We start from the raw sequence: 19,113 nt of genomic DNA on the forward strand, positions 1-19,113 counted from the left end.
CTACCGACCTCTACTATTCAATACCGAATCAATAGTTCACAATCATATAAATTACAATTAATTACAATTTGTGTACTATCGTCATAATTACACCACCTTTTTCCAGTAATTAGTATGATTGGGAACTAGGGGATCGATGTGTCAGATCGTAAATTATTCCTAGATTATTTTCACAACCCAACGATTCAGTTAAGACTGAACAAGACACAGTTTTTAGGTATATTTCTGAGGTAATAAAAGCTCAATAACGTACTACACGGAAAAAAATGATTGCGAATAAGTAATAGTGCGATTATTAAAAATTATTATTTCAAATAGTAAAATTGTGGTTTCAATATTTAATTAAAAATATTTATCATACAAGTGCTAGAATATAAAATTTGTGTGTAGAAATAGTATATTTCGATATAAGAGGCCAAACGAGCGTTTTGCGCACTACGCTCGTTTGGCCTCGCGTATCGAACACTATTTTTCTTTATGAATGTAATGCACAATCCGAGATCCGGATCCAAACGAACACAACCCAAATGGCGACTCACGTGGGCGGCGGGGGCTAGGGGCGGAGCCCCAGTGGGGGCAGGGGGGCGATGCCCCCCGTACGCTCACACAAATTTTTTAAATGAAAAAAATCAATTTTTTTTGCGTTCCTCCATTTCACGAATCTTTCATATACAGCCAAGTATTTGGCTTTAGACTCCGGCGGCAACAAGTTCAAGACAATGTGTCGGCTTCTTCTATTATTGCCTGCATTTCATCGTAGCTCTCGACGTTTTCTTCGTCAACAACCTCCATCTTCGCAACACTCGTAAATTTCTCGTAACGGCTGATCTAACCTCTGCACTGACGTATACTCGAAATGACGTATACTCGCAATGACAGCAGTCCGCAAACCAAACCGCTTGTGACGCTAGATGGCACTAGTAATTACAGCAGTGCGCAAAGTATTTTGCACACCGGTGGTAACATTTTGCTTACTGGTGAATTTATTTTGCGCACTGTTTAAAGGATTTTGCGCACCGGCCTCGCGCACAGTGCGGCAATCGGCCATTTTGGACGTCCATAAACGGTGGGCAAACGAGGATTTTGCATGCATGAGTAAAGAAAAGGAATATTTGAACGTAGAACATTACTGTTTCAAAGAATGAGGTTCGATTCTACAGAATATGTTCTACAGACTCTTTTCTACATCAATATTTTTCTATAAAATATTTTGCAACGAGAAGGAACTTGAAATTCGCATCAGAAATTATCCTCAAAGGAAAAATAAAACGAAACAACGAGAATCACTCTCTCTCAATTACAAGAGAAATTGGCTATCGCTAGAAGTATAACGCTAGAACAGAGTGTGGTGTATCGGAACTCTCTCGCACGCGTCTGAACTGTGCAGCGACTGGAACGAAGATGCCCGAAGCTCTCGGGAACTGGCCGACCGGGCTAGGGCGGGGGGGGGGGGGGGGGGGGGGGATGCGTGCACCACCCCGCGGGTGACTCTCCGACTTGCAGCGCGGGATTCAAACACATCGAATCATTGAAAGCATGCATTTAGTCGCCAATTTCATACATTTTTTATTTAATTTAATTCAATCTAATCTAATTTAATTTCAATTATTTGGTTTAAATTTATATGTATGTAAATGTGTATTGTGTCGAACAGGTACTGCGTTGGATGTGTGAAACTAGAAAACTATTCTGTAGCAAACTATTCTGTAGAACAATTCTCTTGTAAAATCAATCATGCAGGATAATTTCTAATGCGAATCCCAAGTTCCTTCCCGTAGAAAAATATTATGTATAGAAACGTGTCTATAGAACATATTTTGTAGAACTGATTTCTGTATAATCAACCCTTTCCCGTTTCAAAAACAGTAAAAATTACTAAGTGATTGTAGTATTTTACTAATCAGGCACCCTGGGTTTTGTGTTACTATTTGAAATAGTAAATATTGACATTTATTTTTTCTTGTATAGTAATAAGGCGGGATAAGGTATGCCTTGATACTACTTACAAAATTTATCGAAGTGGTTAGTTATATTACATGCTGAATTTTTTGTGTAGACCTAATAACATTTAGGTATACAAATATGAATCTTTTTAATTTCTGTAAGATATAAGAAAACAATTGTGGCCCGAAATCTACCGCCTCTAAAATCTACTGCCTTAGGCTCCAGGCTACTCAGCCTGCTAGTAAATCCGCCACTGCCAATTTAGATTAATTTTTTTCTACAAATGGCTACAAACGTCTGGCCAGATTTTCGACTATATTTCGATGCAATTAAATGAATAGTTTCCGAGAGAAAACGATATTTGTATAAACCAGGTCGGAAGGGGATCTCACACTTATGCGAGCGCTGACTAAACTCTTCGAAACAGACGAAAATTACTTTCAAGAGTTTTCAAAATTTCGACGAGCTCTATAAAAAATTTCGCGAGAACATAAGCCCATGTCCAATAGTTTTTCCATAATAAACATTTGAAAATATTAGCTGGCGGAGCCCGTAACGGGCTGCTAGTACTTGCGTAAAAGCAATTCCTTTTTCCTACGTGCGAGACGGTCTACCCTGGATAAAATTCAGGACAAAATCCCCTTTACGCAGAAATGTAAAGTAAAAGCGGAATATGGGATTGAAATGGTAAGTACCTGCGGTGGGCAGGCGGCGTTACGCACCCTGCCTAATGGATTGAGAGGTAGTCGGATGGGGGAAATGGCGGGTGAGGGAGGGAGGGGGGGTGGGTCGCCTTATTTGGTTACAAATTGGTCGGTTTTACCCCAAGGGTTACCAATGAACCGCATTTGCCTGTATCGAGGCCCTTAATAATAGAGGATGAAGTCTTCTCTCATACCTTTGTGAACATTCGAGCCACTCGAGCTTTCGCGGCGTGCAAGAATTGAAACGGAGACGAGATCCGTGCATCCTTTTTCCTTTACGAACAAATTTTAATCCAATCCAGACGCAATTCACTTTATCGCGACGATTTGAGCACCGTAAGGGTTCCCAGTTTCTTGCCAGGTTACTGCTCACGGATCATGGACTAGATTACTTTTGTACCCCCTCCCCCCCCCCCCCCCCCAACCCCGCCATCCTGCCGCCTTTCGGCCGTCCTTCCAGTGCCGTTAACCCGTTCTATTCCGTTTTTCCCTCTTCACCGTTTTTCCTCAATAACATTCGTTCTTTTGCATTTTCTCGTTCCAGTTTCACTTGCGGATGAGAGTTTGAAAAGAGGAAAAAGCTGTTGGAAAATTCTTCGCTAATGGTAATTACGCAAATGATGGTGAACACGTGTAACGGGAATGACTCACAAATTACTCGCAAATTTTAATCACGCAAATCGAGATGTCAAAAATTTGAAAAAAGATTTTACCATCAGAATGTTCGAAATTATTAAGCTCTAGGATTTTTTTTATTTTCTCAAATCTAATCTTGTGGAGCAAACTATTCTGGCTGAAAAGGCTTTCACAATTTTTTTGAAAAACGTTCGAGAAATCTCAGCATAGTAGAATTTTGACGCGTGCAAATGTAATTGTTGACGGAAATCTGTTGTACCTCAATTGCAAGAACCAATTTCCATTCTTAGTATAGATGAGTAACTATTTGTAGAAAAAAAAGAAAACTTTCATTTAATCTCTCTAAATTGAATTTTGATACAAAGAGCCCAGAAACTTAAAAATTGGGCCAGAAACACCAGAGTACAATCATTTTGAAGATTCTAGCTCTAAAAACTTTATAAAAATTGTTGACATCTCATCGTCAGCTTATGGAAATCGAGTTTACCCAGTTTCATTTCCACTAGGTAATGAAAATGTTGTTTCATTCGAATTCGCAATCATTAACTGCTTCATATAAGACTGCTGGAGATTTTTGAAACGATCTTTTCTCATTTTCTGACTTTTGAAATCGTCGCTGCGACAGATTTATTCTCAACAATGAGGACATTGGCGTCTCCTTTTGTTCTCTGCGAACTTTTCTTTCACTCAACTTGGGAAGGGGTCAGAAATAGAAAAGTGTACGATGTTACAATCTGCTATGTTTTGGATTTTGAGTTTTCTACATTCGATTTTTTGCTAATTCACCGCCAGTTATCGGAAGTCTCTTGACCTGAAAACTTCGATAATCCAACAACCGTCATGATCCACGCTCATGTGTCGCATTTAATTGCGTACATTTCGGTGATGTGAGTTTTACTCAAGGGCTTCTACGAATTTCCAAGCTGAAAAGTAATTTTCATATTCAACTGTACCTAATATAGATTTCAATCTCCAATGTAAATTCTCACAAGTTATAATTAATGTGTCCATTTATTACGCGCGACTCCAGTGTAATATTTTTCGGAAATGTTATATATGTATAATATAATACCGAGTCGAAACTTGGTAACTTTTTGGAAAAAGGTTTCATTTCACCAAACTCTGAATGAAATGATAACACCACGATCGGTTGTTGAAATATTTTCCAACACGTTTCATATCACTGTTATAATGGAAGAAAATTAATTAGAAAACATAAAGTCAATCCTTCGAAGATACGTGAAAAATTTATTTAATTTATTTCACCGTTCCCGTTTTAATTTCCGCACTAGGAGTTTGTTGAAATTTCAATATATCGCAAAGACATAAATCCCTTGCAAATTATATGGATAAATTTAGAACACAACGCTTCGCGCAAGTTCGTCATCAATATGGGAATAAAACTCAACCGATGGTTATTACAAGAACAGGATATTGATCCCAGTGAATACACAAAGGAAGGATGGATAATGGAAAAATGCAAGAAAATAAGGATGCGGAAGCTCTCCGTTTTCCCTCGCACCTCGTCCGCCTCGCCCATCCCATCGCTCCAGATCCCTCCGCCATCTCCATAACCCACTAGAGGCAATCTTGAAACTATGAATACCTACTCTTATATCTGCGAAAATAGAACGGATAAAGATGGTCTGAGGGTACTGGCGAATCGGTAAAGAAGCTGCATGTAATCAAGCTTTGACGTAAGACCAGCCCATCTCGTTCACCGAAGGATGATTTATGAATATCTTGCGGTCATATCGAGAACGTTTTTCGAAAGTCAATCTGTGTTGCAGTTTTTTTTTTCTGTAAACGAGGGTTTCCTAATTTTGGATATTTCTTCTTTACCGGCAATCGATAAAATTGATACTTAGAAATTATAATTTGTCTTAAGAGTTTTCACAACAATCTTAACATTATTATAGTATTTCTGAGAAAAAACTAATTCATTTTGTCAGTCGCATTTACTTCTAGCTTATCAAAAAACTGTCTACCATAATTATGTAAGAACTGCGAAAGAGTATCGAGTTATGTAATTGCGAATTTTTCTAATACAGATCCGTTAAAATTAGCCGATTACTTCTAATTCTTTGCAGTTATTTTTTCACGGTACTGCAAGAAATTTCATCGACGATAAATTAAAGGGTTTTAACTTTGAGAAGAAAAATTTGGAAGGACTTTATAACGTGATGTAATTACTTGTGAAAGCATTCGCCGTCATGTTTCTTCTTTAGAAATTCAAATCAAAAATTCTCCTCCGATTTTCCATGATATTTGTTGAAAAGTTAGTTTTTAGGTATCCCAAAATAAAACAGAACATCCAAATATGAAGAGAAATAAATTTTCAGTTAATCTTGTTCAATCAATACTTAAAAAATCACAAATTTAAACAATTCACAGAGTATCGGCAGTAACTAAAGCATCCAAAACCTGTATTACAGATGTTCGCGATCCCCACCACGTGAAACTTGAGTTAAAAAATGTATCATATCCAATTCCATTGTTACGTCACGATGCAATTTATCAGGGCTGATAAGTTTATCGAATCAATTACATGATTTCGACAATTTCAATTAGTCGCCTCTGTATTGATTCGGCAATTTAATCACGTAGCGTCCCACTGCGTCAATTATCCAGAGTATCGATCGATTGATTCGTTAGTTCGGAAATAGGTTGCGCGATTAAAGTGGACAGAACAAAGCGTCCCTTCCAAATCCTGCTTCTCGGATTTCGCAAAAAATTTTCTCAATTAATTAACAATAATTCCTAATCATGATATTTCTTCTTAGGGTGCTTATAAAGAAGCGTTGTACACCTGGAAAACGTGGGGAAGCAAAACTCCTATACCGCTCAAGCGATGAGAGTGAAACTTGGACAATTAATGCCTCATTTCGGCAAAAAATGGAGCGTCTTTTTACATTTCAAAATTTAAAAAAAAAAATTTACAGATTGGTTACCACCCACAGAAATTGGCCAAATTTTCACAGTTGCACTGAATGGATCAAACTATCCGGTATGATGCCACTCGGCGGTGATGAAACACACATTTTGAGCTCAGTCCCATGAGATTTGATGATGAAATGACGAAATGGCAGCTGATCTGGTTTTCGATTACGAAGTACACCGAAATCTCATTTTGGCGACATTTGTTACCGACATTACGCGCATGCCGGTAATGTATACGTGTAATGTCGGTAAAAAATTACCGGCATGTGCGTAATGTCGGTAACAAATGTCACCAAAATGAGATTTCGGTGTACTTCGTAATCGAAAACCAGATCAGCTGCCATTTCGTCATTTCATCATCAAATCTCATGGGACTGAGCTCAAAATGTGTGTTTCATCACCATCGAGTGGCATCATACCGGATAGTTTGATCCATTCAGTGTAACTGTGAAAATTTGGCCAATTTCTGTGGGTGGTAACCAATCTGTAAATTTTTTTTTTTAAATTTTGAAATGTAAAAAGACGCTCCATTTTTTGCCGAAATGAGGCATTAATTGTCCAAGTTTCACTCTCATCGCTTGAGCGGTATAGGAGTTTTGCTTCCCCACGTTTTCCAGGTGTACAACGCTTCTTTATAAGCATACCTTAACATATGTGGCACCAAACAAGCACGGCTTCGAGTCCCTTTTAGCCTGCGTAAGCCGAGTGGGTACATAATTTGATTATTATTTTACTGTGGCACGCCGTTGTCAACCATTTGCGCATAATGCAAACGCGCTCTTGAAGCTGCTTCGAACTTCCCGCCTACATCATCAGCAGCACTAACAAATATTGGCATATTATCGGTACACGAGTTGCCCGATTTTCCCTACAGTGCTTGCAAATTGACAGCAAATTCGACGTTTTGTGCGAAGGCTTGCGTTTGTCTCGATTTTAAACTGACCTCCAGGGCGTTTTAGCATCCCCGGATGTTGATATATTCACGAGTTTATGCAGCCTTCAGGTGTTTTGCATTTCCTATTATTCTTACGGAGATAAATCTTACCGATATTGTGACGTTCTTGTAGGTGACGATGAGCAGTGGGTGCATTCCTTCGAGCTTGCATCCTTGGTGATGATTCTCATTTCCTGTAACATAAAACAGATTTTTCATTAGTTCATTACTAAATGAAACGTCAGGAAATTTCATTAAAAATTATTGTATACCTGAGGTGTGTCTGAAACATTAAAAAATACTTCAAGATTCTTAGATTTTCAGAGAATTTTTTCACTTTATGGATAAAATTTCATATCTCAAAGAATTTTCTGTCAGTCAAGTGTTGAACGTAATTTGTTTGATTGAATGAAATTTTCAGAGATCAGGGTGTGGCTTTTTTTAGTTAAATAACCTCATCATTATTCGTTCTCAGTAAAACTGTAACGAAATCCGCGTTTCTATACGGAATTGATAACACTGTTCTGCAACGAAATCCTCCTTCAAACAAAACTATGATAGAAATAAAGGTATCGAAGTTGCTTAATCTAGATCAGCTTTCCATTTTATGCTATCACGTATATATATATTTTACGTGATATGATTTTTTTTTATTGTTAAAAACTTGGATTTTGTCATTTTTAGGAGACTTTTTTTCAAGAAAATGAAAACGCTTAAAGCAATACGAGATCAGGGGCTTTATTATTCATAGTTTCAGGAACATTTTCAAAAATTTTCATTAAAACCGCGTATTTATAAGTAGCAAACAATTTGCGCCATGCCGTCATTTTGTGATTAATTTCGATGAAAAAAATTCTAAAACATTCTTGAAAGTGGCAGTGAACACAAAATTTCAAAAAGTGCCGTTCAAAAACTTCACTACCGATTCATTTCAAACTTAGTACAAACTTTCTACATACAAAATACCTTCCCCCAACGATAAGTTTTATAACTTTTTTTTCATTGTGGGGGTTATCCACTCACAAAATGGCGGAATATTTCGCGAAAACCAACAGTTTTCACTTTAAACGACCACTTAAAATTTAAAAATGAAAAAATTATAATCAGAGAACATTGGGAGGAGGATTTGATGATACTTGGACTAAATTTTAATGATCTTCGATTTCAGATCACTTCTAGCTGAGATACATCGAAGACCGCAAATCGTCTAATTCCAAAGACGTTCCTGGAAAAGCTTTGCCACTGGCTTGTTTGTCGATATTCCCGCATAAAAAAATTACAGAATATTATTGAAACGATACTTAATAATGTACAAAAGATTTGAATAAATTTTCTCTCTCCATATTTATAAAAAAAATTCGCAAAGAAAGTGTTTTTTTTTTACGTTAAAACCTTTACCCCCCCCCCTTACAAAAAATTACATGAAAAGTATACATAATGTGTTACATAATTTTTTTAACTATATTTTAATTCAGAAGCATCAAATCTATGATAATTATATATAAGGAGGAAAAAAAGTTTTTTTTTTTTGCATAACAGTGTAACCGTTGACTTTACATGCACGTGTTGGGTTTGAATCCTTCTCATACGCAGAAGATCCAGACCTCAAAGGATCGAGAAGGAATCACAGAGCAGTTTCAAGTTACCAATTAGACAACTGGAGGTTCGATCTGGTGATTAACATCAATAGGATTAAACTAGAAACGTTTTCCCCCCAAGCCTGGAAATAATTGTAATCTGTGATATAGTTAAACGTGTACGTAATATTGACGAGAAAATATTTGAAATTTGATTCGCCTAAGGAAAACTGAGAGCACGAATAGCAATAGTAATAACAATAAAAGTTACTGTGAAAACTTGTGTTTCTCCGGAAGCTTTTGGCTTGGATTTCCCTTTCCAGTGTAGCCGAAAAAAGTTACAAGTGAGTAACGATTTAGTTTGCCAATCGGCTGATTGCATTACAGCAATTTTCTCCAGCTTCTATTTCGTTCAACGTTTTCCCACAGAGGAATTCTCGAGTTGAAATCAGACTTCAAATCATTTTCATTGCGTTAGATTCAGCAAACTAGAATCTCGTTATTACGAACTTCGTATTTCAGTGCAGGGAAAATCGCACTTTAGTTCTGTATTGCACGGCAAATTACTTTAACGAGTAATTCCTTTCACTTCGCGCGATTGCTTATGAAACAAATAGACAAGATTATAGACACCCCTCACGAAAGTTTGTCGTAACTTCGGGAACTTTGGGAAAAATTGGAGGAATTTTATTTTCCAAATTTACGGAGTCATCGTTTCAGGCACCGAATGCAGTTCAAAATTGAATTGGATTTATGCGATGTGAAGTATCGTGATTTTCAAGTCATAAATAAAGATGAGATTATTTTTTTGTTCACAGAAATGTGTGTCTCCAGAAATCAGGGAAGTAAGCATAAGTTTTGAAAACATAATGATCTGTACTTTGAGAGAATTTTAAGTTTGTAATTATTACCAGATAATTCATTTACGAATTTTTCTATTAACGCTGAATACTGGTGAAATAATTTGCAACCGGAATAATCAACGATAATCAGAATTGAGGTAATAATTAATTATGTCAAACGATAAACGTTTTTAGTAGGCAATTTGAACTGAACACGCAAGCAAAATCCGTTGAAGGCGTTGAAGCTGCTCAGGAATTTAGATCGCATAAAAATAATGATCTTAATTGCAGCTAGAATAAAATTAAATTTAAATGAAAGCCAGCTTGGCTCGGATTGAGGTCAATTTTTTTATTTTTATTTCCCGAAATTCACGAGAGATAGCGATTTTCGTACATCATTAATAAAGAGATTAAATTTAAATGGATGAACCTGCACGGAAGAAGTAAGTAACTCATTCGCGATCTTCAATGAAATTCGACAGTGATTCTTATACCAGAGTACTTATATATGGGGCATTCCAAGCTGTGTTTTGCCCTTGACCTCTCGGATTTGGCGCGCGATTTTTTATATGATTGTTCTCACTTTGAAAGGTACTCGGTTTTTTTTCGACACAATTTGGATTTTATACAATTTTTGGAAGCTATTTTATCGATCGACTAGATTTCAAACTTTTTCCGAAAAAAAACGTTCAAAAAATTAGAAGCGAAAGTCATTTTATTATGGATAGTCGTTGAAACCTTTTTATATGTCACATTGGATTGTCCAGAATTTTTTCAAATTTGTAATTTTGGTCGGTCGATAAAATCGTTTCTAAAAATTGTAGAAATTCAAATTAATTGAAAAAAAAAAAAAAATATTGCCTTTCAAAGTGAAAACAAGCATATAAAAAATCACACGCCAAATCAGAAAGGTCAAGGGTAAAACCCAGGTCGAATTGGCGTGGAATATCCCATATTTATTCACCTTTCCTTCTGGTTTGAAAATTTTAATCTCTATTTTCCAATTTCCTGTATTTGAATAATAAAATCTATAGACTCACCTAAAAATTCTACATTTGATTTTTTCCTAATAATGTTAATTTTCAATAACACTTTAAACTTACGAAGCGTTGAAAAATGTGAGTCAAAATTTTTTTAGTGAGATTTTTACTTTAGGAGAATACAAATCAAAAAGGTAAATGGGAATATAAAATGGCTTCGTGATACTTAATGGAATGAAATTGACTTTCTCTAATCGCTAATTCAACATCGATAATCGAAAACCTTGACGCACGCCGAGTTAACGGAAAAAAAATACGTACGTCGATCGTTCATTCGAACAGGAAAACAATTTCCGCAGAAAATTCACCAGCGAATTGCAATATTGCAAAGTGATTTCTACGGGAAGAAAAAACGATGGAAAAAAAATTTCAGTTTCTTCCTTGCGATCGGATATCAGAAAAGCATTGAAATCCTTGATTTGACTGATCCATCTCTGACGGAATACCGAATGACCCAAATGTAAAGCACCTAATCCTTAATCCGACGGCTACAGAGCTTCCTCGGCGAAAGCTCGGAACTCATCTCAACCATGACGGGACTCAAATCAGGTCCGACGTCATTCCATGTAATTTTCGCACACCCATTACAGCTGACCTGAATCAACAATGGTCGGTTTGATCCTTAACACTGTAGCTTCAACGGTGTAACATACGCACGTACGTCTCGTCGCGTCGTTTAACGCCTTGCTTACGTCCAGAATTTTCAAAAAGTTGATTTTTTCCAACGGATTGTTGTTCTCTATAGTTTTAAGCTTATTTCTGTGAAAGTCGATTGCAAAAATTCCCCATAGATGAAAAGTTATGGTATAAAATGTGACTGTCCGACGAAAGAGGCCAGAACAGCTCGTCGACTGTAAAAAAATGAACAAAAACAATTAACTACCGACAAGGAAGGCATACAATACGAAACCGTAATGGGAGAATAAACGTGAGTTTACGAAACAAATAAAAAAAATTCATAAAGTTCTTGCTTGAGCTGCGCGTGACTTCGAGCAAAACGCACTTAAAACTTCAATCGCGTTTTTCTCGAAACTACTTTTTCCGACACGGTCGACATGATAACTTGTACAGTTTTTAATATTTTCTGATGCGATTTTTTTCTTTTGATATTCGAAATAGTTTTCTCTATAGTCTATCGAGCCGGATTTTTGATATTTCGATTTGAAAATTTTATAAACATAATTAATTATAATGACGTAAAACGCATACTTTTTTTTACACTACAATAAATTGCTAAATTTTTTGAAATTCAAAATCACGGCTTGACTATAACTACAACTCTATTTTACAAGAATTTCTTTAATTTTGCAGATCGATCAACATTCACCGGAGATATGATGTAGACTGTGAAGCAACTTTTTTTTCTTAGACTTATAGATCATAGATTTTTTATATAGTAATTTTTCTAAGAATAAAATAACAGAATGTTATTTGTACAGTTTAAATACCAATAAACAATATTTACTATTTATATCTATTAATTTCTATTGTTATCCCTACTAAATAAATTTTTGGCGCTGCTAGACGTATGTAAGGCCGTAGGACAAAAAAAAAAATCTTTCGATTAACTAAATCCAGCAGTCACGAGCGGCAAAGCGAATATGATGTTATTACAACAATTTGTAAGTTGTATTATTCAATACACATACGAGGATGTAAAGTCGATGAACTATTAAGTTGAATGACCTTTGTTACACAGTCAATGTGAAAAAACTTTTCTCAAACTGAATATCCTATTCATTGATTCAACAAATGTTACATCAATGCAAGATCATATTCTGATGGTTTAAAAAATTCTCAGTTAACGGAACTGATTATTTAGTTGGAAAAATCACAGCTGAGTACGAGCAGTTGAACATTCAGTTCAGTTTAGTCATACAGTGTTCCAATCGTTAATTGAATCAACTTTTACTGTAAGTGTCGATTAATGAGACTGAGTGGAGGGAAAGAAAATCCTGCAATGATTTGAAATGGTTTCTGATCGAAAATAAAATTGGAATTTTAGCTTAATTACGACAATCTCGAGGCATTGGCTCAAAAGTAACTGGAAATATTTGTAACCCATACGAAAATGTGTTGCGTCGATTCAGCAGATTATTTTACAAGAACATTTCTTTGATACTATCTTCAAAATTTCTCTTATTTTTCAAAAAAAGGAAGATGAGACGTGATACAAGAAATTCCCATCAAAGTTCTCGGGTATAGTTTATATAAAATATCAAATAATTCTTAGTTATCATTTACGCACTCAAAGTGGAAAGCAATCATTCATTAGAAATTCTCTCCTGGCCATAACGATTCTCCAACGTAATTATGTTCCGCCAAAGGATAGATAAAAATGGGAAATAACTCATGGAAATCCAGGTAGAAATTTACCTGTGATTTCAGTACCTGGTCAGCATCTAGCCGAGAATCTGGAAAAAAATCTTCCCCTTTTATTAATTTGACTTTCAGTGTAAAAATTATTTGATCTGGTGGTGTACTTGAATTCTAGAAATTTGTTTAGCTTGAAAACGATACCGATTTCGTTCCCATTCGATACTCGAAAAGAATTTCAAGTTCACCTCTTTGTAAAGTATAGCGTCAATTCAAGTGCTCCACTCGGTGAAATTGCAAAGTCCGGCATATTTTAACAGAACTAAATGCGGATCCAATTATCCTACCGAACGTCCAAGATTTTCGCGAAATCAACTGGAATAATTTTCATTCAATTGGATCGCGTTCTACTTTTTTGTTTAACAACCGGTAGCTACACGATCCAGCTTACATTAAAATCCGATGGAAAATTGCTCTCATCTCTTTTTATAGTTTTGAAAGAGACAAGAGAAGTACAGTAGAACCTCGCTTATCCGATCTTCGATCTACCGAGGTTCCGCATCATCCGAGACGCCCATCTAAAATCGAGGGTAGAACATCGGAATGGCTTGGACTATACATGCCTTCCGTATTATTCGAGATTTCACATTTCGAGAATTAGATCTATTCAAACCAGAAAACGTTTTTAAAATGGCATCAAAATCTGGGAAACTTACTTCTGATTCATACTATCATTGATCATTTGTTGTTGTTTTTTTATCTTCGTATAAAATATCTTTTATGTTTACAGAGCATTCCAAAACTTGCTTGGAAATAGTATTTTTCCTTAATTTCGGTTATGACAGCGTATTACTGACATATTTCTGGAGTAAATACTGTTCAAAAGTCGTTCGACAAGCAACCACTCGTTCTAAATATATATTTCCAATGATTATATCAAAGGCTAGGCACGACTGAAAAATTCAACCACCTGATGTATTTGGATTCCGGAAATTGAAGAATTTTCTACATTCTTCAGACGGCGTAAGTCTATTGGATCATAAAATAAATTTACATTCAAGAATAGCTATTTATGTGGCATGCCCGTGAACCGCCTGTTTTTTTGGCAAGGATAAAGATTTCAGGACAAGCTGAAGGCGAGTCGGAAGCGAGCCGGAAGCGGGTACTGAAATTATCCGAGCCAAAAAACGGTTTACGGGCATGCCACATACAATATTTTTTACGGTATATGCATTGAAAAGCAAAACGAAGAGTGAAATTATGTCGCGATCTGTTCGACGAAGCTGCTTTATTCGGCAGTTTGGAATGCGCACTTCGAACTGCGCATCAAAACTGCGAAATAAAGACTTTATTCCGCAACTTTGTTCGCTGCCGTATAAAGCGTCATTTTATGGAACGAAAACTGCCACAAAAAGTGGTCTTTTCAATGCCCATGCCGTAAAAATAATATTATTGAACTGCAATCTCACACAGATAATAAATTGTCATCTTTACGTAATCTAAATCTAAATCCAAAACGATAAATCTATCATCAATGATGCATAAGAGAAAGAATTTGAATGCCGTCCTGGTTGAAAACTTTTCTTTCCCGCTTGCGTTGTGTCTTAAAGGTTTTAAGTGTTGCTCTTTATGTATAAGAAGAACGATTTTTCCAAGGCGACAATTCTGTAGTTAGATAAAATTAATACTTACAGAAGTCTTAGAATGATCACAGAGTTCGTAAAAAATGTACATTAAGATAGTCGACACGCGTAAAATCTTTCGAAAATAACACGCTAGTCGTGATTTCAGGACAACAAATATCGCCGTCACGCATTTCAGAATTACGTAGACTCAAGGTAGAAATATTCTTTAACCATTAAACCGGTCGGATATTGAGAAACGACACGACCTCGATGAAACGATTATCTGTATTCGCTTTGACGGGACTCGTATTTGCACTAAAGTTGCAACAAATGGATTTTTAGTATCATAAAAACCGGTCAAACCAAACCGCCTCTTAACATGCCTTACTTTGGGGGGTCGTTTCACTTGTTTAAATTATTTGTTCGCTGATAAAAAAATGTGTCTCCATTCTTAATAATATGCAACGACATCGGAGGGGGGTCCATTAGATATGTTTGAATAAAATATTATATTTCACTTGGTGCAAGAAGGGTTTGATTTGCAATTCAGTTTTTATTAATACGTCACTTCAGTATGTTTTGAATGGAAAACCTTAGAAACTTAAACTGATTACTGTGTTGTCTTAGGCTTTTATATTTTTAAGGCTACTGAAATTTTGATTACGGAAAATTCTCAGTATTCACTACAAAGCCACTGAGATTAATGATTCATTTTTTTTCAAAGTAATCACATAATATTGTACAATATTTATGAAAAAGAAGAGATGTTTACTAAATCTGAATTTTACTATTTCCCGTTACGCGTGATCTCATTTTAGATATCACCAGGTCACACGGGAAAATCTACCAAATTAAATTTTAAATGTTGATTTCGCTTTAGCGTAATAACGTCTTCCACTATTTTCAATTACCCCTTTGCTCTAATGATGTTCTGCAATGAAATTAAAAATTTTCCATTATAATGCGTTGCAGCGAAGATCCCGAGGTCAAATATTTTCATGCATGAGCATCGCTCAATATCCATGATAATAGATACAACGATTATATTTCTAGCAACAAGTTGTGATCGGAAACTTTGGAACAATTCACAAAGAACTTCGGTCGCAATAATATCTAACAAATCCACCGTCTTTGCAATATCTATGCTGTACAGAATTGCATTCGTAAAAAAAAAAAAAAAACTGATAGCGTGTCACGGAGAAACGTGTGAATTATGATTGTGATTGTACAGGCATGAAAATTAACGTCCTCTCATTGGTCAAACGCTTTGTAGCGTACTTGATGTTATGCAAAGAAGACGATTTTATTTGCGTTCCCCCATCGCGCAAACCGAAGATTTATCGCAAAGTGCGGTATCAATTACTCGTATAAATACCGCCGGTAACGACTAGCATTTTCCAAGCAACGAAGAATTCGAATGCCATGATGTGTGCTCTGCAGCTGCTCTTCCTCATCCTTGCTGCTACGGCATCGATTAATGCAGTCACATACGATGTCACCGTACCAACAGAGTGGTGGCAAGAAAACGTTCTTTACCAATTGTGGGTCAAATCCTTCAAGGACAGTGATGGCGATGGAAAAGGAGATTTGAATGGTAAGATACTTGATTTTTTTTACCATAAACATGTTTTTTTTTTTTTTTGCGGTTCAACTCGTAGACATACGTATAGTGAGATGAATATCGCTGAATTGGCAGGTATGATGTTTCTGACAATGCTCTGTAATCATTAAATAGGTATCAAGAGTAAATTGAGTCACTTTGTCGACCTGGGCGTGACGTGCATCTGGCTTTCGCCCATATACGAGAGTCCCATGGTTGACAGTGGCTACGACATTTCCAATTACACTTCCGTGGGCACAAATTTTGGTACGCTTGACGATTTCGATGCATTGATAGCTGCCGCCCACGAATTGGGACTCAAGGTGATCGTTGACTTTGTTCCCAATCACACGAGTGAAGAACACGAATGGTTTGTCAAAGCAAAGCAGGGCATCGAACCATACTACAGTTACTACGTCTGGAACAAAGGTGTTTATTACGGCGACTATCTTAGCTATCCAAATAATTGGTTGGACATCTTCAACGAAGGCACCGTTTGGGAATGGGTCGAGGAACGCGAAGCTTATTACCTTCACCAGTTCGGCGTGCACCAACCTGATCTCAACTGGACCAACCCTTTGGTAATGGCGGAAATAAAGGTAAAACATACTTCCATTTGAATAACATCTGTTTGTAAGAGGCAGCGAAAATTCACCTGAAATTTCATGACTTTTCAGAACGTTTTAACGTTCTGGCTTGATCGTGGTGTAGACGGCTTCCGTATCGACGCTGTGCCGTACTTTGTAGAGTCTTCGACTCTGAAGAACGAAAGTAGGTCCAACGTAGATGTCGATTCAACCAATTATTTATATTTGAACCACACTCAAACGAAGGATCAACCAGAAAATTATCCTATCGTAAAAGAGTGGAAGGAACACATAAACAATTACGCGGCCGCAAAGGGTAACGACGAAGTGCGGTTCATCTGCACAGAAGCAGTCTCGGACATTGAGTACGTTATGAAATGGTATGACTACGGTGATGACGTCCCATTCAACTTTTTCTTCATCAGAAACGGAGATATCGCCATCAACGTTGTTTTAGATACAGCGCAGGACATCTACAACATATTCGTCAAATGGTTGGATCATATGCCATCGGATAAAACAGCTAATTGGTTGGTAAGTCATCGTTTCATTGCTCAACCTTCGTTCCGTCAAGTTTGTATGTTCAATGAGTTTCACGATCCTCGTTTCTACGCAGCTGGGAAATCACGACATAAATCGAATAGCCTCACGGGTTGGACTGTACCGAACTGATGGACTTCACTTCATCTCACTTTTGCTGCCTGGTGTTTTTACAATGTACAATGGCGATGAGCTCGGCATGACTGACACATATCTCACGTGGGAAGAAACTACCGATGTTCGAGCTTGCAGCACGACTAATACAACTTACACTCTGTACTCACGAGATCCCGCGCGCACACCTTTCCAATGGGATAACACCACTTCTGCCGGTTAGTATGTCTCGTTTTTCTTGAGCAAAGGTAGTGACTTCACTTTCTAGATGCCAAGACTTATACTGAAGCCTCCTTAAAATTCCTCTGAGAAATAGTGTATAGATTGACAACTTTCAGGTTTCTCCACAAACTCTACTACCTACCTCAAGGTCAATCCGAACTACGTGACGGTAAACCTTGCCGCTGAAAAAGAGGCCGATTTCAGCCATTATAAAAATATACAAAAAGCTATTCGTCTGCGTGACACCACCGTATGGCGAGAGGGAACAGTAGACATCGAAGTTATTGATGATCAGATCGTAGCTATGGCTAGGCAACTTGATGGTGAGGATCCGATAGTTGTCTTGATGAACTGGGAGAATTCCACTACGACGATCGACTTGGATGATTACTTTGAAAATCTGCCCGACACTCTGGAACTTGTTATAGCTGATATGTACTCCGGATTGAACGATAACGTTGGGTGAGTAGACCGTTTGTTGTTGAAGAGTGGAAGTAGCCTCGATCTTTTGTCGAAGTAATTCATGACTCTCCTTTCCTACTTCCAGAGATACGTACGATAAGTCGAGTTTGGAAATTCCCGAACATGGCTCAATGGTGCTCCTGGGTGTATGTTCTCAAAACCACCACTGAATTAATCCGTAACATTTTGGCAGTGCAACAAATGGGCAAAAAACGCACTGAAACATTCGACAAAGAAACTGGACAAACCTTATCGCAAACCAGATTTATAATCCCTTGAAAATTACAAACCAATCAAATTCTCGGCCTGCTACCTGCGGAAAGTATTCGACATTCACTCAGAATTGTAACCCAATAACTACAAAATAAAGATGTATATCAATAACTACTTTGAACCTGCGTGACTGTTACTTGTCCAATCACAGTTAACATACCATCATTCCTACCACGGAGGCAAAAAAGCCATCAACCCTTTAAGTCGAACATGTTTTAACTCTACATTTTGACCTCAATCTTGTTACCCGGGGTTTTTGAGGTCAGAATTTGACAATTTTTAAATCCAAGATGGCGGAATCAATATGGCGAATGTAAAACCAAAAAAACTATGGAAAGTCGACGATTCTGGCCAAAACTCCTGACTACGGGGTTTAGGGGTCGCCGATCCCGAATCTGAAGTCAGAATTTGATAATTTCTAAATCCAAGATGGCGGATTCAATATGGCGGATGTAAAACCAAAAAAACTATAAAGATTCGACGATTCTAGCCGAAACTCGTTACTCGGAGGTTTCGGGGTCGCTATGATTAAGAATATGAAGTCGCAATTCGATAACTTCTAAATCGAAGATGGCGAATTCAATATGGCCGATACAAAATAAAAAAAAAACTATCAGATTAGATTTTCAAATATTTTAATAGTTATACGAAGTAGGAAATATCATTTGAAGTTGTAAATAAACTGTGATAAGGTTGGGTTATGGAAATTTGTGAGGTGTGACGCTGAGGATGCTACCGTGACTGAAAGGCTTAATTT

The 19,113-nt window shown here is 37.0% G+C and overlaps 2 protein-coding genes across 2 annotated transcripts in view; one reads left to right on the forward strand and one right to left on the reverse strand.

Moving 5' to 3' along the window:
- The window catches only part of LOC124414054 (locomotion-related protein Hikaru genki), a 60,929-nt gene that overhangs the window by 36,932 nt on the left and 4,884 nt on the right, over positions 1-19,113 (reverse strand). The window contains exon 2 of the mRNA XM_046894931.1: positions 7,270-7,352. Coding sequence (XP_046750887.1) covers positions 7,270-7,352 — 83 coding nt within the window. The remainder of the gene's footprint in view (positions 1-7,269; positions 7,353-19,113) is intronic.
- LOC124414053 (alpha-glucosidase-like) lies at positions 15,963-18,289 on the forward strand. Its single transcript, XM_046894930.1, has 6 exons — positions 15,963-16,152; positions 16,294-16,757; positions 16,836-17,279; positions 17,362-17,617; positions 17,738-18,083; positions 18,169-18,289. Exons 1-6 carry the CDS (start codon positions 15,981-15,983, stop codon positions 18,251-18,253), a joined length of 1,767 nt encoding a protein of 588 aa, XP_046750886.1. The 5' UTR covers positions 15,963-15,980; the 3' UTR covers positions 18,254-18,289.

Source organism: Diprion similis, chromosome 13, assembly GCF_021155765.1.
Source record: "Diprion similis isolate iyDipSimi1 chromosome 13, iyDipSimi1.1, whole genome shotgun sequence".
NCBI lineage: Eukaryota > Metazoa > Arthropoda > Insecta > Hymenoptera > Diprionidae > Diprion > Diprion similis.

Bases quoted from the DNA above. Each gene is read 5' to 3' on its own strand.
- LOC124414053 (XM_046894930.1), top strand. From the start codon at position 15,981: ATGATGTGTGCTCTGCAGCTGCTCTTCCTCATCCTTGCTGCTACGGCA. The intron at 16,758-16,835 runs GTAAAACATACT...ATGACTTTTCAG, and splicing joins TGGTAATGGCGGAAATAAAG to AACGTTTTAACGTTCTGGCT. The intron at 17,618-17,737 runs GTTAGTATGTCT...GACAACTTTCAG, and splicing joins GGATAACACCACTTCTGCCG to GTTTCTCCACAAACTCTACT.